Source organism: Cibotium barometz, chromosome 1, assembly GCF_041138505.1.
Source record: "Cibotium barometz isolate CiBa-2024 chromosome 1, ASM4113850v1, whole genome shotgun sequence".
Taxonomy (NCBI): Eukaryota; Viridiplantae; Streptophyta; class Polypodiopsida; order Cyatheales; family Cibotiaceae; genus Cibotium; species Cibotium barometz.
In genome coordinates this window covers 659,976-683,860 of record NC_141046.1, presented here as the reverse complement: position 1 = coordinate 683,860, position 23,885 = coordinate 659,976, and the positions used below count along the sequence as shown (strand labels likewise).

General features: G+C 44.9%; 1 protein-coding gene across 1 annotated transcript in view; it reads right to left on the bottom strand.

Annotated features, from left to right (window-relative positions):
- LOC147641494 (Zn-dependent exopeptidases superfamily protein) overlaps window positions 1-23,885 on the bottom strand; it is a 60,453-nt gene that overhangs the window by 29,410 nt on the left and 7,158 nt on the right. Inside the window, exon 4 of the mRNA XM_086783075.1 lies at window positions 7,525-7,727. Within this exon, the coding sequence (XP_086639201.1) occupies window positions 7,525-7,727 (203 nt within the window). The remainder of the gene's footprint in view (window positions 1-7,524; window positions 7,728-23,885) is intronic.

The following is a 23,885-nucleotide window of genomic DNA, read 5'->3' as shown; positions in this document are numbered from 1 at the left end:
GGGGCTCTGGAGGGTCTTGTGGACCTCCGTACCCAATGACCATCATTTGCAAGTTGCTGTCCAGCCTGCATATCACACATTGGTGGCTCCTGTTCCATGCCATAAGGCTGAAAAATCATGCCCGGTATCTCCTCTAACTGTGGTATATCCATAGGGATATCTTCTGCCATCTCTGGCTGTCCATTTGGACCATTTTCAGCACCATTTAAGGGCTGGTTTTGTTGCTGTAATGGCTGATTTACAGCCCTTGGTTGTTGTCCATGATGTCCATCATCATCAAAGATGACTCTGCCAGGCTCCTGTTGCCTTGCAGGCTCCTTATACATGCATGTTTCATCAAAAATGACATCATTGCTGCGTATAATCTTTCTATTCACGGGATCCCAAAGTCTATACCCCATTTCACCTCTGTCACCATATCCTAGGAATATGCATTTGTGAGACTTAGGATCAAGTTTGGTGCGCATTTCCCTGCGTATGTGCACGTACGCAACGCAACCACACACTCTCAAGTGCTTGTATGACGGAGGCTTCCCTGTCCATACTTCTTCTGGCACTTTCCCACCAAGCCTCGTGTTAGGTGACCTGTTTATAAGGTGAACGGCTGTCATAATAGCTTCAGCCCAAAAACCATGAGGTAATGCAGCATGTGACAACATAGAACGGACCTTCTCCTGAATGGTCCTGTTCATCCTCTCTGCTGTCCCGTTTTGTGGAGGATCATAAGGAGTAGAGAGCTCCCTCTTGATGCCTTTAGCATCACAAAAGTCCTGAAACTGTTTGGACATATACTCTCCACCATTGTCGGAACGCAAAGCCTTCAGTGTTTTGCCAGTTTGATTCTCAACATGAGCAACAAACTTCTGAAACACTGAGAATGTATCACTCTTCAAACGAAGAGGATAGACCCACACCTTGCGTGTGGCATCATCAATAAAAGACACAAAGTAGTTTGCCCCTCCCAAAGAAAGCTGAGGCATCTCACATACATCTGTATGCACAAGCTCTAACTGACCATCTTTCTGTCCAAGAGCTTTCTTATGGGGACACTGCAGTTGCCTGCCATATATACAATGCTCACAGAACTGAAAACTTGAAAACTTTAGAGAAGGCAAGTAACCCAAACGAGACAATTGCTCCATTCCCTTGACACTCATGTGTCCCAACCGGCTATGCCACATAGAAATTTCCGGCAGCTCGGTTGCATTTACATTAGCATGGTGACAAACACCTGCATGCATGAAATAAAGAGTGTCCACCTTAGAGCCTCTGGCAACAACCAGTGAGCCCTTACTAATCTTCCACTTTCCACGACCAAATGTGGTAACATAATCAGCATCATCAAGCTGTCCAGTAGAAAGCAGATTCTTCTTGATCTCAGGCACATGCCTGACATCATGGAGCATAAGCTGTGAGCCATCTGAAAACACAAGCCTCACATCACCTCTGCCAAGAATCTTGCATGCATGGTTATCACCCAAATAAACCACTCCTTCATTGCCAGCAGTATACCTGACAAACAAGTCTCTGCAACCTGTGACATGAAAGGAGGCACCTGAATCAATGATCCATGAGTGCATACCATGACCACCTGTAAGAAGTGAATGGGCATCAAGTGAAGACGTAAATAGGACCTCATCCTCACTGCCACCTGCATGTGACACATTGATTTCTTCAATCTTGACTCCACTTTTGCCCTTTGGCTTTACATCTTTGGCTTCATCTTTCTCTTTGTCTTTGCCTTTTCCCTTTTCCTTTTGATCATTTTTCCATTTGTAGCATTGCTTTTTAATGTGTCCCTTCTTGCCACAATAATGGCATTCCAAATCCTTTTTGGAGCGAGACTTGCTCCTTCCCCTTTCTTGGCTTTTACCTCTTTGCTGGGATCTCCCACGTGCATTCATTGCATTGGACTTTCCAACAGAGTTGTTTTTCCTATTCATCTCTTCTTGAAGAAGAGCACCCTCAACATCTGCATATGACAGCATAGCATTCGAATTGCTAGTGGCTGTCCTGAATGTGTCCCAACTCTCTGGCAAAGTGCATAAGAGAAAAGTGGCTTTGAACTCATCGTCCATTGCCAACTTTTGATTTATAACTTGGCTGACAATACCATTAAACTCATTGAGGTGGGCTGCCATAGATGCCCCTTCCTTCATCTGAAGACCTATGAGTTTCTTCAACCAATACACTTTGCTTGAGGCACTTTGCTGGGCATACAAGTCCTGCAATCTCTGCCACATTCCCCAAGCTGTCTTCTCTTCACGAATGCTGAAAAGTAATGAGTCTGACACAGACAACATGATAGTAGATCTTGCCAGCTCATCCATATCTTCCCACTCTTCAGCAGTAAGAGAAGCGGGCATTACACCCCTTTCTTTGATAGGCTTGTGCTGCTTTTTCTGGAGCAACACATTGTAGCACTGGGTTTGCCAAATATCATAATTATGCGAGCCTTCAAGCTTCTTGATATGAAGCAATGAAGAGCTCTCACCTGTGGTTGCCATAGCAAAATGCAACCTGTCAATGCCTGACTCCCTGCAAAATGTGCAAACACTGCACCAAAAGCACACAAAGTGCTCACAGTTGTTCTCCCAAGCTTTAAATCTCCCACTGCGGAAGCAAGAATGCAACTTTTCTCCCACTGTTTGTGATGAAATCACCAAAATCTGGTTGCTGCAGATTTAGGACAGCACCTTAAATGTGCTCTGTTGCACTTCCAAAGTACTGTACAGCAGTACTAAGTGCTCACCAATGATGTACCAAACCTGTACCGGCATGTACAGCAGCTGAAATTGAACCTTTTCCTCACTCAAATCAGTGTACAGCCATGCCAAAAACTTACACAAAGCTGTGCCAAATCTGTACCAGCAGGTACAGTAGCAATAAATGCTCTCCTGGCTGTCCAAATGAGTGAAAATCAGACTTTTACAGTCCCGAATACTGCATACAACAGTTCCGAACAGAAATTGGGCAAAAGCCCCTTGACTGCAAGCTGATTTTTGAGGATTCAAAGTATAAACGTCTTGCCTGCTGCTTTGCCAAGCTCAACAAGCATACGAACTTGAAAAGCCCCTTGATTTAAGATCAATTGCTGATCATACATGGTACATTGACGCACATGAAGGCATCCAAAGTCTTCACGATGCTTCCCCCTGGCCACATATACATCCAATACATGAAAGCCTCTTGATTTACAGGCACATTGAGTGCTTGTAAGGCATCAACACATTATCCACAACATCAAATGCGATTGCCTGCATGCAAATCAATCCAATTGGCACAAAAGCCCCTTGATTTGCACTGCAATTTGCTGCAAATTTTGCAAAAAAATACAATCGGCACAAAAGCCCCTTGATTTGCACTGCAATTTGCTGCAATTTTGCCCGAATGTGCGATTTCTCACATCATACAGCATGTATGACTGCTTAATTGCACAATTACATCAAAAGCCCCAAATTTCGACATCCAATTTCTTGCAAATTGATCCTGATTGTGACCAATGTCACCCAATTTTGCCAATTTCGCTCAAAAATTGAGCAATTCGGCACCTGTACCTGCTCAATTGATGATTGTACTTGCTCAATTGCAAATCCCAAAAAAAATTGAAGCAGAATATCTTGTAATTTCTGATTTTTTTTGTTGCAGAAGGGTTGATGAATTTGGTGCTGATGCTTATGCAGTTGCTGCGCCATCTGTACCATGCTGCTCGTCCAGCCCCATACTAAACATGCTGTATACCAGCTCGCCCAGCTTCGTACAGTACTCTGCTGAGTACTGTAGCCGTACAGTCATCCATACGGAGAAGTGTCAAAAAAATTGATGCCGCTGCGAGCTGCTTCGTGGACAGAAGCTATTGCGTCTTCCTCCTTCACGTTCCCGAAAACGTTACCGAGGGGGGAGGCACCAAAGCCAAGCTTGCTGACCCCCCCCCAGAGAGCGGCCAGCCACGGGGGGGAGCTCAGGTGTTCATTGTGTTTTTTATCCCTCCTTGCGAGGTGAGCTTTGTAGCCATATGGCGTTTTCTCATTAACTATTAGAAGGATCGTTTTTCCAAAAAAAAAAAAAGCCAAGCTTGCTGACAAGTAGCCCCGTGCGGCCAAGCTCGCTGAAGCCCTGTTTGTGCGCGCTGGCCTTCGCCTAGTGGCTAACGCTCGCCAGCCGATTAGCGATCAAACGCCTTGGCTTACGTGTCTAACGCCCAGCGCTAATACGCTTGCAGTCGACGGCTCGGGTGGCGCACTCTTCACAGCCACGCGTCAGTGCTTGCAGCAAACGAGGCGTTGGTCCAAAATCTGTAGCGCTACTAGGTGTTTTCGCTCACGCCCAGTTGAATGTGCTGTTGACGGGCACCCGCCTGGGTATGCGCCTGAATGCCTGGGTATGCGCCTGATTGGCTGGGCAAACCTCCCTCTAGCGCCACTGGACAGATGCTGGTCACCGTGCTTTCTTCAACGAGTTGGAGCTTCTGGATTGGCTGGAGACTCTGAAGACAACAAAGGACCAGGGAAGAATCTGCTTGCACTGAATGGAGCTCTGATACCAGTTGTGTGGGAGAGAGAAGAATTAGGGTTAGGTTAATTCATGTGGGAGACATACACAGAGAGAACAAGGGAGAGAGAGAGAGAGAGAGTTGTGGGGATAAGTCAACTCATGATGATGAGTGTGTGACTCCCCTATCACACATGTATATTGCACTAGTACACATAGTGCACTTAGTACTTTTAATGTACTAAGTGTACTATGTACTATAACTTATGGGCTTGTACACACTATAAGGGTGGGCATAGTGCCTTTACCCCAACAAGTTACAACCGTATGACATCTGATACACTATCTGTGGAAAAGAAAAGAAAGGACTGAAGGTAAGTATCTAGCCCTACAATACATCAGTAAGGGAGCATCCGGAAGCAGCAACTAGGGAGAGTGGGAAGCTAATGCTGCTAGTCAAAATGGGGTACATGAGTACATGGATACATGAATACATGAATATGGGGGAGTACAAAAGTGACAGTGAGTACAACAGTATATGGCTGGAGTGGTAATCATCCTAGGAGCTCTAGCATGGGTCTCTGCCGGATGGCCTGGATATCTGCCATAGTGAGATGCCTGGTCGGACGAGCCCGATGCCTCGCAATGATGCTCTGAATCCTCCGGTGTAGGCACTGCCTCTGATGTAAGGATCCGCGAACCCTCGGACGTCTGGATCTGCCCAACTGGATAGCTCTCTCAACTAGAGTCCCACGGGGTGCCAACTTTCAGCCAGGGAGAGGGAGAAGGGAAAACCCACACCCACCTCCAGGAGAGGGATTAGGAGAGAGTCGTGGAGAAGATTTGGGAGAGGTGGTGGAGGGGCCCGACTCCTTGTGCCATGTGCCACAGCCCATCTTGAAAAATGGTGGGTACCTCCATAAGGTGTCCACATATCAGCCCAAGGCTTGGACTGCCCACACATGGCTCTTGGGCCCTAAGCATAACCTAGTGGGCAGTCCAGACTTTAATGAAGCCTAAACACTCAAAGGTTATAAACCTTTTCCCACCATTTCAATGATTCAAATGAATACTTACGACCTGTTCACATGCCACAAATTATGTCAAAATACAAAGCATTCGCAAGGTTCACGAGTGGGTGTCCCCTGCCTATGAACTTCAAGCAAGCAGAGATATGCATTATACAATGGATATATCTCCCGTTCCTGGAACCTGTAAATAGCAGGCTCAATGGGAAGCCTAAACTGGGATCCCTGACAGTGGGTTCCACGTCATGGCCACACTACGGACAACACAACACATGGCCTCCCATAGGAGACGCGAATCTTGGGCCTCTATACAGACTACATTAAGCGCCCTGGCCTCCCATACCTTGGCACGAAATAGAGGAAGACCACTTGGGCAGCCAAATGGTGACATTGCAGGCTCACTCCAGGAGATCACACCTCGAAGATCTTACTTTGAGATGGTGTGTATCATTGTCACCCTCGCCTTCGTTGAAATTGGATTGATCCTCCTTCAGTCCCAAAGATTGATACTCTTAGTAGGGGCATTGCCTCTCACAGCAAGGAGTGGTTTATTGACCCCGTGTTGATTGATTCCAGTTTATGTGAGTACAGACTGTGGTTGTGGGAGAACCAACCTTTGGTAGACTTAGATTGGGATCCAAGTTAGTGGTTTTGGCCTCCATTACAGCAAGGCCAAGAGTCGGTTCCCTTCTTTAGTACACAGCCAAGATTGGGCGTCGCACATTGCTCAAACAGTCCACACACACCCCTTTTAGAGCCCCTCATTGGCATGTAGAGGGGATTTCTCCAGCTTTCTTGGAGAGATTTTGGAGGCAGCTATGGGATTCGTGGAGACCACACAGGACGACTTATTTTATGTGGATGTTGGCACATGTTGGTCTACCGGTGGGCAGCTAGTGCAGATGGACATTCCTGGCACATGCTCAGTTTGATCAGATGGGATCCTCGAGACCCCTCATCATTGCCTTTGGTCCTGCCAATCCTCTCATATGGTGTGGACAGGTATTTCTCGGCTTCTCCGATAGATTTCTCCGGACCTTGGGTACATTACGTGGGGTGCGTTTTGCTAGTTGCAGCCAAATTTGGTAGGCCGGCGTCTTGGATACGAGGCTGCTTCAAATGATTTAGTTTTCCACATTGAGCATGGGATCTCTACTCACATGTATTTTTCTAATATCCCTTGTCATGCTCTGCATTCTCGGGAATCATCAAATAGCTCAAAGACCTTTAGTATCATAGGCGCTATTACTGGCTGGTGCATTTGGAGGGCCAGATGTCGCCACACTCTTGGAGGAGAATCTTCTTCCACTCAGCAAATTTTGGCAGATATTTGGTCCGACACTATTCACACGCTTCGTGGTGAATGGGACTATTTGATGACTCTCTCCTCTCGGTCTGGTGAGTTGCAAAGAGAACATTTCTTGGAGACTTGGAAACATCGCCAGATTTTCCTCCACAGTGGTTTATGTCCCGTATCTCTTATCTCCCTCCCTGAGATTTTGTATAGGTTTTGTTTTTTGGCATAAATTTTGCCTTTGTGCAGTTCGTCGCACTCGTAACTTCTGGCGCTTTAGCGCGTGTTTATATGAGATTTTGTGGTAATATAAAAAGCCCTATTTTACTCAAAAAAAATATTAATATACTTAGACCTTCCCTTTTTCCATCTACGCGTTTAAATACTTGGCAATGAAATGTTCCCAATTAGCACCATTAAAACCCTGAAGATTGCTTCATGCAATACTGTACACACCAGCATTATATGATAAACTAGTGCTAAAAAAGCATGTGATTGCCTACACAACATGTTGGTTTCATACCATACATACCTACATTATCATTGAAATCTTTTTGCTGAATGCAATGTGGTAAGAAATAACCAGTTTACTCAACAAGAAATCCTTACAACTATCATTTTTCTAACATAAAATCAAATTTCCATTAAAAGAATGAGAGATTAGAATCAATTGAACCACATGCAAAATAATGCTGCATCAAGAGCCAATACCTATCTAAATGAATTGCGAGTGTTGGAATTCGCATGATGGGATCTCGGATTCTAACCAATTCATGAGAAAAAGAAGTGTTCTCTTCACTTTCTCGCTTTAACATCACTCTGCCAGCAATAGTTAAGTCACGGTCGAACCATGTGTGCCATAAACCAGAACCATAGGTTTGCACTCCAACTTCTAAGAAGCCCCCTTTGCTTACCTATAAAGAGACAAATACCAGATCATGATTAAAAAATTGTATACTACAACTACAAACAGCACACAATCTGAATAGTTATAGCTAGCATGACTTCGTTTGTGTATAGTAATGCAGTTATTCAAAACATTCTGAAGTTCAAGATGAGCCAGAGCATGATGTAATCGACAAAGCAGAAGTCGTGATACTCTACCGTTTCAAGCATGGCTCAAGTCATATGAAGTATCGGTACCCCACAAAATTCCAACCGAGAGACGCACAAAGCAGTTTGGCTCAACGCAAGTTCTTCCAAGCCGGCTTTATTGCCTAACTACTTGGAGGCTATGCAGCTTGCATTAAGCTAAGCAGGAGGGGATGTCACGTGCATGCAACAGTTGGATATCGTGGACATGACTATGCAAGACAAGTGCAAAACTCTAAGGCCCAACACCAGCCATTTGTGATCCCTTGTCAAGGACCAATTGCCAGCCTACCGCCTAGGAGGTGGTAAAAGTCAGTGGTGCACATCCTACACACATCAGACATGCAAGTCCCACAAAAAGATGTAATCCTCTTGTATGATGTAATGATGTTTGGGAGTTCAGTACTCATATTTAAAGGGTGGATGGTCACTTGTCAAAGTCAATGTTGTTGGATTATATCATCTCCAAAGGGTCTACATCACTTTTTTCATGCTTGTATTGGCAATTTATGAGCCCTGCATTGGCATATCTTATGTCAAATCCCCATAGGATCTCCTCGTAGAACTCTCCTGGTACATGACTCGAAACCTGCAAACAAACCAAACAAACAAGACGGGGGTGCAGGCCTGACTCACCTCCCAACCTTCACAGCCGTGCGCAAGCCCACAAGACTTGGTTATCCCCACCGAGCCACGAGCTAAGCTAGCTAGCTGGACGTACCGACCAATCTCTACCTTGTGACATCCCATACCGCCACGAAGCTACCCTTGCGGGCCTCGAGACTGCTGTCGGCCTCGGCTGGATGAAGCAGATGCACGTCTGCACTAGATCTAGGCTCCTGACCATAGAGCTCTCACAAAGTCACGCGAGACTCTATATGACTAATGACTAACCTTGGCCACCCTTTTATAGGCTCTTGGCCGGTCATCGGGCGTCCACACTTGGATGCCCGCCCGTCCATACTTGGGTGTCCGCCCGTCCATACTTGCCCTAACTCAGCTCGCCAATCAACCTGCCTAGCTCCAAGTTGACCATAGAAATCTCACAAAGTCACGCGAGACTCTATATGACTAATAACTAACCTTGGCCACCTTTTATAGCCTCTTGGCCGGTCATCAGGTGTCCACACTTAGGCGCCCACCCATCCATACTTGGGTGCCCTCCATTAGTCTATCCGTAACTCAGCTCATCAATCAGCCTGCCTAGCTCCAAGCTTCCCCAAACCTCGAAGCTAGTCTTGTGTGCGTGTAGCACACGATAGATACACACTGTGCACATGACATACTCCCCTTCCTCTAAGAGCTCACTCCTGAGCTCAATAAAACGCTAGGGTAATCTCTCTGAAGAGTAGTCAATGTCTCCCATGCAGCGTCCTTCTCAACACGATCCTTCCACTTGATCTTGTATTCCGTGATAAGCGTATTAAGCAATTTTCTTTCACGGAATCCAAGAATCTTTTCAGGTTCGTGTGGAACAAATGTCATGTCCTCGACATCTATGATTTCTTGAGTAACTATCTGGTCTGTTCTACCCAGTACTTCCAAGAATCTTTTCAGGTTCGTGTGGAACAAATGTCATGTCCTCGACATCTATGATTTCTTGAGTAACTATCTGGTCTGTTCTACCCAGTACTTCCAAGAATCTTTTCAGGTTCGTGTGGAACAAATGTCATGTCCTCGACATCTATGATTTCTTGAGTAACTATCTGGTCTGTTCTACCCAGTACTTCCAAGAATCTTTTCAGGTTCGTGTGGAACAAATGTCATGTCCTCGACATCTATGATTTCTTGAGTAACTATCTGGTCTGTTCTACCCAGTACTTCCAAGAATCTTTTCAGGTTCGTGTGGAACAAATGTCATGTCCTCGACATCTATGATTTCTTGAGTAACTATCTGGTCTGTTCTACCCAGTACTTCGTTAAGTCTACTGACATGAAATACAGGATGAACTTTCACATAAGAAGGCAAATCCAATTCATATGCGACTGAACCAATCCGTCGTGTAATACGAAATGATCCACAGTATCTAGGGGATAATTTCGGAGATCGACCTGTCCGTAAAGTCTCGGAATCTTTCGGAACTCGCAAATACACCATCGTTCCTTCAGAGAACTCTCTGGGTAAACGATGTCTATTAGAATAAAATCTGTCTCGGTCTTGAGCACTTCTAATAGATTCCTTCGCAACTTGTAACATTTCTTCCATATCTTGCAAAAAATTACGTGTTGCATCATGCTGAAGTCCTGAGAATCCCACTGTAATAGGTGATCTAGATTGAAAACCATACATAAGCATGAAAGGACTATAACCTGTACTCGTATGCTTAGTACTGTTATATGTCTAACATAGGAAGATAATCCTCCCATGAACTCTATCTTTTGGATACATATGCCCGAAGCATATTCTCCAAAATCTGATTCACTCTTTCAGTCTGGCCATCAGATTGAGGATGATATGAGGAACTCAAATTCAAAGTTGTTTCCAACTTCTCAAAAACAAGTTTTCAAAAATCACTCGTAAACTTAGAGTCCCTAACACTGACTATGTCCTTCGGTAACCCGTACACTCTAAACCATTGCTCGATAAACTGCCTTGCTAATTGCGTAGCTGTAATGGTCTTCCGGATCGGTGAAAATCTAGCAATTTTTGTCAAGCGATCTACCACAACCCAAATAGAATCGTGGCCTTGATATGTTCTTGGCAATCCGGTAATAAAATCCATGAAAATACTTTCCCATTTATTACCTGGGATTTGCAAAGGATGCAACAAACCAGCCTGTCTAAAGCATTCAGCTTTATTTGCTTGACAAACTTGACACTTGAGAACATAATCTTCTACATACCCTTTCATCTTTGGCCAATAAAAAGTGTGTTTCACTAACGATAATGTCCTGTGTACCCCAGGGTGTCCAGCAGAAGGGGCGTCGTGACACTCCTTAAGAATCTTGGACCTAATGTCCGGGATCTGTGGTACACAAATTTTGTCATTACAGAATAGTAAACGATTCCGAATCATCCACTTGCCTCCTGCAGCCTGAATGGTATGCTGCTCAGTCATTCAGTCTTGGTCAATCAATGAGCTCCCGTCCTGAATCTTCTGCCAAAATGGACCAAAATAACTATCAGTCCTGCAAAGCTCTCTCAATGACTGAAATAAGTCAGTAGAAATCTCGGTGAACCACAAAGTATTCACCTCTCTAATTCGACTAAGCGCATCTACAACACTATTCATGGAGCCTTTTCTATAACGAATCTCAAAATCAAAATCTTCAATTAATTCAACCCATCGAGATTTTCTTCCTCTCAAATCGTCCGCATCACACACATACTTGATTGACTAATGATCAGTCAATACCACAAACTTGGAGCCATATAAATAATGTCTTCAAACCTTGTGTCACGTGCATCCCGCACTTGGATGCCACGTAGACATTTCTGTACAAAAGGTGCAGGACCTGGGATGGTGAACTGCTCCCATGTGAGCCCAGTCCGGGACGAGTCAGCTAGGGATCCATCTCAGTCGTCCGAGGTCAGGTGTGCACTGTCCTGCACATGAAACAGTGCCAGTCCGCGCTGTGAGTCTCCCTCTAGAATGATGTCAGTGGTTCTGTGTATCTGGTATGGTACCGGATACCAGATCACTGAGTAGATTATGTTTAGGACAAGGGGCCAGCCCATAGGGCTACCCCGGAGCTTAGTATGGGCATGGGAATGGTGTGAAACCATCCCCATGTGGGCCAGTAAGGCCCAGGCTGGACCCACCAGCCATGGAAGGGCTGTAGGACAGTCCTAAGGCAAGAATAAGGCTATTTTCAGGAGATTACAGCCTTCATAGGGCTGTAGGGCAAGTATGGGGCAGCCCATACAGGCTGCCCAGCCCATGGATTGTGGGCAAAGGCTATGCCCAGCCTTCTAGAAGCAAGCGCGTGCCTCCCCAGCTTGCTAGGGGAAAAACGCAGCATTTATTAGGATTTATTTGAGCATTTAATGCTGATTTTACTCAGTCGTGGGAATATGATGCTGCCGCCTGCTCTTATACTGGCCGACTGCCCCTGAAGAGTAGTATAAATAGGAGAGGTCCACAATCCCATCATTCATCTCATTATTTCACCAAGAGCTCAAGCCAATCAAGGGCTAGACAAGCCAAGGAGATTGCTAAGCAAAGCGGTGGACTTCTGAAGGTCAAGGGCAGGGATTTCCCAGCCAAGAAAGGTCAAGAATTCTGTATTTGTTTTCAGATTTACATCATTCTAATAAAGCAAATACACCATCCGTGGTGGGGGCCCGACAGAGGGTAATTGGGACCCAATACTGTGTCCTCTCCATCTCTCTCTCTCTCTCTATTTTTCTGCACTTCTCCTTTCAAGTGTTGTGCGTTAATTTCTGTCGCAAAAAGAGTGCTGAATTCTGAGTTTTGAAGTTACCGATCTTTCTCCGAAGCTTCTGCATATTACAGTGGTATGAGAGCCTACTTCAAGGACAAAGATTCAGCAAAGAAAACCAGAAAATTTTTTCTCGCTCGTGTGGTTGGTTTTTAGACGCCGGTGGACTACCCCTTTTGGAGTGACTCCTGTTGGTTTTTAGCCTCTGGAAGCCTCCGAAAGTTTCCCACATAGATAGTGGATGGTCAGATTGCGTTCCGGAAAGGAATTGCATTTTCCTGCTATGGCGAGCTTCGGCGACGAGAGAGACCCAGAACCATGGGACCAGAGTGCACCAGGCAGCCCAGCTAGGGCACCCGGCTTGAGTGTCACAGACATGTTCCAGCAGATGATGCGAGCACTCGCAGAACAGACAGCCAAGTTGGATGAGCAAAAGGCGTGGATCTTGGCTCTGGAGGAGCGTTCCCGCTCTCCATCGAACAATGCGTCTAAGCTTACTCCAAACCAAAAAGCGGAGGCAGGCAAGACAGGTGGCAAGTTGAGTGCTGAGGAGCTTTCTCAGTACAACAAGGAGGCTAGATGTTTCTTTTGTCATACAAAAGGACATACTTCTCGGGATTGTCCGAAGAAGCCTCCAAAGGCCGCCGCCGCCTCCACAACTTCCGTGGTGAGCTCAGCTCCCACACAGACCCCAGCGGCTAACCCTAGTTCTTCAAACCCCGGTGCTTCAGTTGGAGCAATTATTAGCCGGGAGCTCGAAGATAAGCACAAGGGCGTCCATGACCAGGACTATGAGCGCAACGAATTGCTCAAGTCCTTTGGCTACATAGGTGGCCAGAGAGTCGTCGTCTTGTTTGACAGCGGCAGCACGGAAGATGTGGTCACGGAACAGGCCGCTAGGCGTGCCCGTTTCGAGCTGACTCCGGTGGACAAACAAGTTGAGGGTTTTAGCACAGGTATGACAACGAGCCTCAAGTATGAAGCTCTAGGTGCTAAGTTAGTGATTCAGGGCATAGAGTTTGTGCGTGACTTTATGGTTGCCCCTCTTGTAGGAGCAGACATAATTTTGGGTATCCAATGGTTTCACAAGTTTCTTCCTGATGTCAAGTGGGACAAGTACACGTTCCAAATCAATCGGAATGTGTCAAACACCCCGGTGACCATTAAAACTTTCCGCTCATAAGCCACTTGCAGGCTAAGCGAGCAGTCAGGAAAGGCGCACAGTGTGCGATGATTTACATCCAGACAGCCCAGACGGTGGCCAGTGCTTCCGAGAAGTACTCGGCTCTCCATGAAAAGTTCCAGAAGATTTTTCTTCGGGACAGTCTCCCTCCCCAGCTCCCCCCGTCCAGACCGGAGGATCACAGGATTGACCTCCTCCCAGGCTCGGAACCCCCGAGCAAGTTTCCGTATCACCTTTCTAAGGCAATGGAATCGGAGTTGGACCGCCAACTCCAAGAATTGTTGCAAGCTAGCTTCTGTCCCGAGTACCAGGGGAAAAGAGTTCCCAGGCCCCCTAGCCGGGTATTCATGCAAACTTAAAATTAGTCACACCACTTACACACCCAATATGAAATTGCCTTTTTCACAGAATCAGTTGTCTTTAAAACAATCATTTAATGAAATCATAGAGTCACTGATCATAATCCTCAAAATCTCTGGTTGAATCCTTAATTCCAATCATTCCTTCATCGGTGTACCTATGGCATCATTGGCAACCAGAACGCTCACCACCTGTCCACTCACGGGCCTTTTCGATAGTTCCTAGCTCATAGTAACCGGCAATATATTCACATATCAAAATGGAATCTCCGTTGCAGATCAGCAAGGTCAACCAACGGATCCATAAAAAAGAGCCATGGACTCATCCGTTGAGGACCAGCAAGGTATCTTGTTTGTCAAGAAGAAAGATGGGTCTTCCCGGTTGTGTGTCGATTATCGTGCACTCAACAAGCTGACTATCAAGAGCAGATTCCCGATGCCTCGAATTGACTATATTCTCGAGAGACTGAATGGAGCAAAGATGTCACCAGGAGGTGAAACTTTTTGCAGTTGATTTCCTTATTTACATTTCTTTTTAAATATATATATATATATTTTTCTTTTCTTTCTCTTTGGTTGCTGTTGTTTTCCCCCGGGATCTCTTGGAAGGGCTTGGGCCATTGCAATGTCAGAATGGGTCAGCCAGTGGGACTTTGGACCAGTGGTTGGCTAAGCCTGAGAACTGCATTGAAAGATGAATGACAGTGTCCAGGACATGGGCACTGAAAGATGAATGACAGTGTCCAGGACATGGGCACTAAAGGATGAAGGACAGTGTCCAGGACATGGCCACTGAATGAGGGTATAGGCCAGTTTACACTAGTAAGTGGCCGCCACCGAAATGTGAATGTATCTTGAATTCTAAGCAAATTCTGAAGTGACCATAGTGGTCAAAGATGGTCAGGAGACCAAAAGGAATGCAGATGACATCATCCCTAAAATTTAGGGAACTGCTATTTTTGGCAGTGTCGGAATTGAAAAGTGTTCGCGTCAGTTTGTGCGGAATGTCAAGGGGACCAAAAGCTGACAAAGGACTGTTGTGAGAATGTGAACCAGTTAGGAGATTTTTAGCCTGGAAGATTGCATGTGGAAAAGGCTTAAAAATGTGCCAAGTGTCAAATTTTGGTGCATTTTCCTCGTAGAGAAGAGGGAAGCGTGGGAATTTGGGGAAGGAGGCTCAATTTGCAGCCATCGTGGTGTTTTGTTGCAGAAAAACCAGCTATTGTGGTGCACTCCCTTGCTCTACAACTCATGAATTGAGGGTTGAGCTTGCTCCCCACAGCCTCTCTCTCTCTTTCTCTCTCTTGCAGACTATGGAAATGCTTTCATCAGATAAAATCAGGTACAATTGTGTGAATTTCATGCTTATATGCAAAGGCTAGTTGCCTCCTTGAACAGGAACAGGTGTAGTTGGTTCCTACACCAAAGCAGGGACAGAAGAGGGTAATAACCTCTTCAAAACAATGCTGTTTCAGCAATGTTTAGGTGCTGTTTTTGGACTGTTATGTTGCCCGGTTGATGCCAAAATGCAGTAGGACTTTGCTAAAGTCCTCCAGGACAGTACAAGGGTTATTTTGGACTGAAAACAGAGCTGAAAACAGGCCTGTGCAGAAAATTACAGCAAGCTGAATTGTGATGTTTTGGACTCCATTGGGTAGCTTGATGCCTATGGAAGTGAGCCTGTCAGTTGGGATTCATTCTGAGATGTTATGGAACAGTTTTAGTGCAGTTATGCTGGCAAATTTCTTCTAGAATTTGTAAAATTCAGCTGATGCAAGTAGAGTGCTTTGTTGCACTTGTGCTTTGTAAATTCCAACCTTTTAACAATAAAGAAATACCGCAAGGGGCGCCGGACTTCGGGGCCAATGTGTTGTTGAGCGAGGGAGCGAGGATTCTGTGATTGTGTGTCTCAGTAAGTCCAGGTTATTTGTGAATGAATTACCGCTTTATGTGTCCATAGACCGGTTATATGGTTCCATTGCCGGGATAGGGTCCTCTTTTCTGCAAGAGCCCGGACACGGATTGGATTGGGTGAACAGGAGACACACATAGTGAGGTACAACTGATTACAGGTGAGAAAGAGTACGGTCTCTTTCTTTGGATACAGGTTCCCTTAAACTTTCAGTTGACAGTATGACAGACAAAGGGAAAGGCAAGCTCCCTGCCGAGGAGAGTTCCTCTTCTACTCGCAGACAGCATATAGAGGTGACAGGTGCCCAGGTGTCAGCCTCTGCTCGGATGGAGCCAGTAGTACAGCCAGCCTTGTTAGAGGAAGAACAGGAACAAGAGGATTTATTTCATGCGCAGCTCCTGAGCATGGTTGGTACCTTTGAACAGTTGGTGAAGAATCCCAAGATGAAGAGGTATTTGCAGTCAAGGACAGGGGATTCCCAGGCTGAATCATCTCAGCATGCAGTTGAGAGGGCACATGAACAAATGCCAAGGATGCCACAGCATGTACAGCAGACACCAGTAGTGGCAGCTGATACAGTGCAGCATGTTACACAGGCACAGGTACATGTATTTAATGGTCAGGAAAGTAATGTGCAAAGGGTCATGCCGACCATTCCTCCATTCGTTGCTTTCCAGCCTGGCTATTTTGGTGGTGGGTCTGTTTTCCAGGCCATGGCCCACAGTTTTGCCAGGATTGATGTCAAGAGGGTCACCAAGAATGATGCCTATGGAAGCTGTGAACCCTCTTTATGCCAATATAGGTGTGCAGCCCGGATTTCAAACTTATTTTAGTCCAGTTTTGGGGCCTGCAGCGCCTGTCAGTGTGGCTGAATTTTCTCAACCTAGTGGACAAAGAGCAGTAAGGACTGATGCAGAAAAGGTGCAAAAGGATTACAAAGAAGGAGGTCAAGCAGTAAAGTTTGAGACTTTCAGTGGGATGCAAGACAAATTGAAAGCGCTGACTTTTATTCAGCAGTTTGATGCAGCATACACTGGGGGTAACTTTACAGAGTCTTCTAAGGTACGGAAGGCTGCTACTTTCTTGAAAGGTAATGCATTGCAGTGGTGGACCTCACTGTTGATGCAAGGACAAGCACCTGCTACATGGGTTCAGTTTAAACAGCAGTTCTCTTTTGCCTGGCTTACAAATACTTTTGAAGTGGATGTTATGACAGCATGGCACAAACTTGATGCAGCCAACTGTGTAAATTTGGAAGAGTATAATAAGAAGTTTTGGGATGCACTCTTGCCAGTAACCTCCTACAGAACAGTGCCGTTGTCAGAGCAAATAGAGAAGTATTGCTGTGGTTTGCCCAAAGAAATCAGGGATTATTGCATTAAGACCAATGTTTCTAATATGACTCAGCTCATTGAAAATGCAAACATGGCTAATGCATTGCTACAGGGAGGTTCACGTGGCTTTAAGAGCACAGTGAACAAGGAACCTCAGGGCAAACAGGAACCACTTGTGAAGAGGGATTTCCCACCTAGACCATTCTATAGAAAGAAGCCATTTGAGAAGAAGACTTGGCAGTCACAGCCTCAGAAAAGTGCTGGTCAAGGCAAAGGACAGAAGAGGCCACTCTATGGCAAGTCATTTGAAGAGAGAAAGGCATTGATGCAAGCTGGGAAATGTTTCATCTGTGAACAAAAAGGGCATATGGCTGCAAAATGTCCACAACAGCCAGCAAAAGATGCCGAGGATAAAGAAGGGCCACTCAAGAAGAAAACAATGCCGAGTGCAGGATTGGTACCTGACATGGTTGGTGACCAGCCATGTGATAATGCTACAGAATTGTGCAGAGCATGGGGTAAAATCAGAGATACTACAGTGCTGATTTTCTTTGACCCTGGTGCTCGAGCCAACTTTATTTCACCGGCATTGGCAGCCAAGTTGGGAATTCGTGCTGAAGAGATGGGACCAGTTGGACAAGCTGATTTGGCATGCCCTGGGCATTCAGTTCTTGTCACTCCTATACTTGGCACTTCGCATGCATATACAGAGTTATGTGGACACAGAGGAGTTTCTTATCATGCCCTTGGAAGGATGTGATGTCTTGTTGGGAATTCCATGGTGTCATAGGAAACATGCAGTGTTGGATGCTTTCAACAAGAAAATCACAATTGTACATAGGGACAAGACTCATGTTTTGGATGTGAAGCTGAAAGGAGAGTCTGTCCCAGTTATTTCTGCTTCTGCTATAACTTCAGTAATGAAAAATCATCTTTCTGCGTACTTGGTTTTTGCAAAGCAAGTGAATGAAGTTGAAACTGATTTGTCTTCACTAGACGAAGATAGAAAAGCTTTCTTGGATACGTTCAGAGACTGCTCTTTACCAGGAGAGTTACCTCCTGAGAGGCCAGAGGATCATGCCATAGATCTTATTCCAGGGTCTAGTCCGCCCAATAGGCCACCGTACAGGGTTAGTGCAGCCCAGCAGAAAGAGATTATGACACAGGTTAATGAGCTGTTAGAGAAGGGACTAATTCAGCCCAGTAGTTCCCCGTTTTGTTCACCTGTGTTACTAGTACAGAAGAAAGACGGTTCATGGCGAATGTGTATTGACTACAGAGCCTTGAACAAGAACACGATCAAGAATAGATTTCCGATTCCGCGCATAGATGATATTCTTGATCGTTTGCAAGGAGCAGAAATGTTTAGCAGGATAGATTTGAAGAGTGGGTACCATCAGATTAGAATTAGACCCGAGGATGTGCACAAGACCGCATTTCGCACTACATTTGGTCTCTATGAGTTCTTAGTCATGCCTTTTGGATTGACAAATGCTCCTGCCACATTTAACAGAATGATGGACAGAATTTTCCGTCCTTACAGAAGCTTTGTGGGCACATTCTTTGATGACATGATAGTCTATTCAAAGAGTGAAGAGGAGCACAGAGACCATCTGACAGCAGTCTTTAACGAGCTGAAACACAACAGATTGCTCATTAATGGCAAGAAGAGTGAATTCTTTCTGAAAGAAATTCACTTCCTTGGGCACATTGTATCAAAGGATGGTGTCACAATGGATCCTGCTAAGATTGAAGCAATCGTTTCATGGCCAGATTTACAGACTGTGCATGATGTTCGCAGTTTTCTTGGCTTATGCTCTTACTACCGCAGATTTGTAAGGCATTTTGCAGAGATTGCTTCACCATTACATGCGCTTGAAAAGAAGGCCATTAAATGGCAATGGACAGATAAAGAGAAATCAGCATTTAGATGCCTGAAACAGAAAATGACTACAGATCCTGTGTTGACATTGCCAGATTTGTCTAAGTCATTTGTTGTGCAGTGTGATGCATGTGGGAACAGCATTGGTGCTGTCTTGATGCAGAATGGCCGAGTCGTGGCATATGAGAGTAGAATACTCTCTGACACTGAGAAGAACTATCAGATTTATGAGAAAGAGCTGCTAGCTGTGATCCATGCACTTACTAGTTGGAAACACTATTTGCTTGGTGCTGATTTTGTTGTGCAAACGGATCATCAGACGCTCAGATACTTTCTCACACAGGCAAAGTTATCAGAGAAACACATGCGCTGGGCAAATTTTCTGTCAATGTTCCATTTTCAGATAGTGCATGTGGAAGGCAAGAAGAATGTGGTTGCAGATGCATTGTCTCGCAAACCACAAGTGTCAGCTGTTTCTATTTCTTATCACCAGGAATTGGATGATATGAAAGAGCAATATGCCAGTGATGAAGATTTTTCCAGAATCTATGAGCAGCTAATGAATAATCAGCATCATGATCACTATGTTCTGAAAGATGGCTTTCTCATGATGCATGGAAAGCTATGTGTGACTAAGCAGTTAAGGCCGAAAGTAATGCTAGAAAGTCACGCTCCACCGTATGCTGGACATCGAGGCATTGATGCTACAGTGAAAGCGGTTGAGACTTTCTTTTATTGGCCAGCTTTGAGACGTGATCTTGATGCTTATGTCAGATCTTGCCTAGTATGCCAGAAAGTCAAGTTTGATAGACAGAAGGCACCTGGGTTATTGCAACCACTGCCTATTCCAGAGAGACCATGGGAAAGTATTGCCATGGACTTTATTTTTGATCTTCCAAGGACAACGACAGGCAATGATGGAATCTGGACTATAATATGTAGATTCAGCAAGCAAGCACACTTCATTCCTGTTAGAAAGAAGATAAAGCCCGAGCACATGGTTAAGATTTTCATGCAGAATATCTTTAAATACCATGGTATGCCACAGTCTATAGTCAGTGATAGAGACCCAAGGATGACTAGCTTGTTTTGGAAAGCATTGTTTGAGAATATGGGCACGACCTTGAAATTCTCATCTTCTTTTCATCCTCAAACTGATGGGCAGTCTGAAGAGACTAACTCTACTGTTTTGGATCTGCTGAAATGTTATGTGTCAGAACATAAGGCAGCTTGGGAGCATTATTTGCCATTAGTAGAGTATGCTTACAACAATACAGTGCATTCCTCTACTGGCAAGGCGCCTTTTGAAATTGTTGAAGGTGGCAAGAAAGTACCTCCCATTCTGCAGACAAAGGATAAGATATTTGAAGCAGATCGGTATGTTGAGGGATGGCAAGAAGCGTATAAGAAGGTCAAATATGCCTTGGAAAAGTCACAAGCTAAGCAGAAAAGAGCTGCTGACATGCATCGTCGAGAGCTCTTATTTAAAGAGAATGACTGGGTCTTATTGCGTTTTGAAAAGGCACGACTGAGAAAAAGAAAGGGCAAGGAACGTCTGTTTCCTAAGTTGAGTATGCGATATTATGGTCCTTTCCAAGTCTCAGAGAAGATAAGTGATGTAGCATACAGGCTGAAATTGCCAGAAACCTGGAAGATACATAATGCATTTCATGTGAGCCTTTTGAGGCCTTTTATTGGCAACGTGCCAGAAGATATAGTGCCAGAGGAACAGCCTGAAGTAGAGGAATTGGATGAAATTCTGGTTCCTGAGCAGATTCTAGCCCATAAAGACAGAAAACTAAAAGGACAAGTTGCAAGAAGATACTTGGTGAAATTTAGAAATTATTCACCAATGGATGCTAAATGGATGGATGAGGTTGAACTGGCTGATTCACCTCAGTTGATGCAACTTTACAAGGAAGCCTTCCTGTTAGAACCTGCAATGATTTAATATGCTTTTTGAAGCTGAATTCTGAATGACCTGTACATTTGTATTATATGTTTGGCAATGTACGGTTTTGACATTTGTTGTCAATGACTTAATCAATGAATGAACTTTCAGTGCTTTGAAGTTGTATCTGTTACGCTTCAAATGAATGATTTACATGTTGTGACACTAATAGTACAACATATGCTATCGCCCTGTGTTGCATCCGGAAACATGTATTTGAAAGGCTTGAACCTGCGATGGCACAAATGGTAGTGGGGAATCCCTATCATCGCCCCGTGTCATCCGTTGGCAGGAGATACATGCGATGACACTAATCACCTGGGGAATCTGGTGATCGTCCTGTGTCATCCGTTTGCATGTGGACTTGCAATCGAGGTCGCTTGCTTCTTTCAAGAGGGGGGTATGTCACCAGGAGGTGAAACTTTTTGCAGTTGATTTCCTTATTTACATTTCTTTTTAAATATATATATATATATTTTTCTTTTCTTTCTCTTTGGTTGCTGTTGTTTTCCCCCGGGATCTCTTGGAAGGGCTTGGGCCATTGCAATGTCAGAATGGGTCAGCCAGTGGGACTTTGGACCAGTGGTTGGCTAAGCCTGAGAACTGCATTGAAAGATGAATGACAGTGTCCAGGACATGGGCACTGAAAGATGAATGACAGTGTCCAGGACATGGGCACTAAAGGATGAAGGACAGTGTCCAGGACATGGCCACTGAATGAGGGTATAGGCCAGTTTACACTAGTAAGTGGCCGCCACCGAAATGTGAATGTATCTTGAATTCTAAGCAAATTCTGAAGTGACCATAGTGGTCAAAGATGGTCAGGAGACCAAAAGGAATGCAGATGACATCATCCCTAAAATTTAGGGAACTGCTATTTTTGGCAGTGTCGGAATTGAAAAGTGTTCGCGTCAGTTTGTGCGGAATGTCAAGGGGACCAAAAGCTGACAAAGGACTGTTGTGAGAATGTGAACCAGTTAGGAGATTTTTAGCCTGGAAGATTGCATGTGGAAAAGGCTTAAAAATGTGCCAAGTGTCAAATTTTGGTGCATTTTCCTCGTAGAGAAGAGGGAAGCGTGGGAATTTGGGGAAGGAGGCTCAATTTGCAGCCATCGTGGTGTTTTGTTGCAGAAAAACCAGCTATTGTGGTGCACTCCCTTGCTCTACAACTCATGAATTGAGGGTTGAGCTTGCTCCCCACAGCCTCTCTCTCTCTTTCTCTCTCTTGCAGACTATGGAAATGCTTTCATCAGATAAAATCAGGTACAATTGTGTGAATTTCATGCTTATATGCAAAGGCTAGTTGCCTCCTTGAACAGGAACAGGTGTAGTTGGTTCCTACACCAAAGCAGGGACAGAAGAGGGTAATAACCTCTTCAAAACAATGCTGTTTCAGCAATGTTTAGGTGCTGTTTTTGGACTGTTATGTTGCCCGGTTGATGCCAAAATGCAGTAGGACTTTGCTAAAGTCCTCCAGGACAGTACAAGGGTTATTTTGGACTGAAAACAGAGCTGAAAACAGGCCTGTGCAGAAAATTACAGCAAGCTGAATTGTGATGTTTTGGACTCCATTGGGTAGCTTGATGCCTATGGAAGTGAGCCTGTCAGTTGGGATTCATTCTGAGATGTTATGGAACAGTTTTAGTGCAGTTATGCTGGCAAATTTCTTCTAGAATTTGTAAAATTCAGCTGATGCAAGTAGAGTGCTTTGTTGCACTTGTGCTTTGTAAATTCCAACCTTTTAACAATAAAGAAATACCGCAAGGGGCACCGGACTTCGGGGCCAATGTGTTGTTGAGCGAGGGAGCGAGGATTCTGTGATTGTGTGTCTCAGTAAGTCCAGGTTATTTGTGAATGAATTACCGCTTTATGTGTCCATAGACCGGTTATAAAAGGTGTTCTCAAAACTGGATTTAAAGAGTGGGTACCACCAGGTACGGATTGTAGAGGGGGACATCCCCAAGACAACCTTCCGTACAGAACGGGCCCACTGAATTTGTGGTCATGCCATTTAATTTGACGAATGCCCCAGCTACATTTAACCGCATGATGATGCGTATTTTTCGGGATTTGATTGAAAAGTGTGTGTTCATATTTCTGGACGACATACTCATATTTTCAGCTACAGTTGAGTAGCATGACATTGATGTGGAGAAAGTCCTTAAGTTGCTGGAAAGCAACGAGCTCTACGTCAATGAAAAGAAGTCAGAATTTTATCTGTTCCAGGTGCATTACTTGGGATATATACTTAGTGCTGAAGGCATTCGACTTGATTCGGCTAAAGTGGCCGAGATTGTTAACTGGGAAGTACCTCAGACAGCTTATGACATTAGATCATTAGTGGGTATATGCCAGGCATATTCCACCCACATTGACAAGTTTTCTGATCTCTCGGCAGATCTCACCGATTTGCTAAAGGGAGTGGAAACAAGAAGGCAAAAGATTCGAATGACTCCACGGGCGTTGGAGGCATTCCAGAACCTCAAGGTGGCTTTATCACAAGCGCCTTGTTTAGCCCTTGCCTCGTGGGACGAACCGTTTCAAGTGATCACCGATGCGAGTAACATCGCAATTGGAGGTGTATTGCAACAGAATGGTCATCCAGTAGCTTACATGTCTCGTAAGTTACTGCCCGCCGAAAAGAACTACTCAATCTATGATCGTGAACTCCTAGCAGTTATACAGGCCTTGAAACATTGGAAACATTTCCTGTATGGCCGTGACTTCAAGGTTCGCACTGACCATCAGGCATTGCGCTGGATTCAGACGATGCCAAGTGCACAGTGGAGTGATCGACAACACCGCTGGAGTCAGATATTCCAGCAGTTCGGTGGTATGATTGAGTACCTTCCAGGAAAGGCCAATCCAGTGGCCGATGCTTTGAGCAAGAAGGAACAAGTATCTACAATTCAGACCACTAGACTTGACCTTGTTGGTACAGGACTAGAGGACATGAAGCACACGTACGCGGATTCC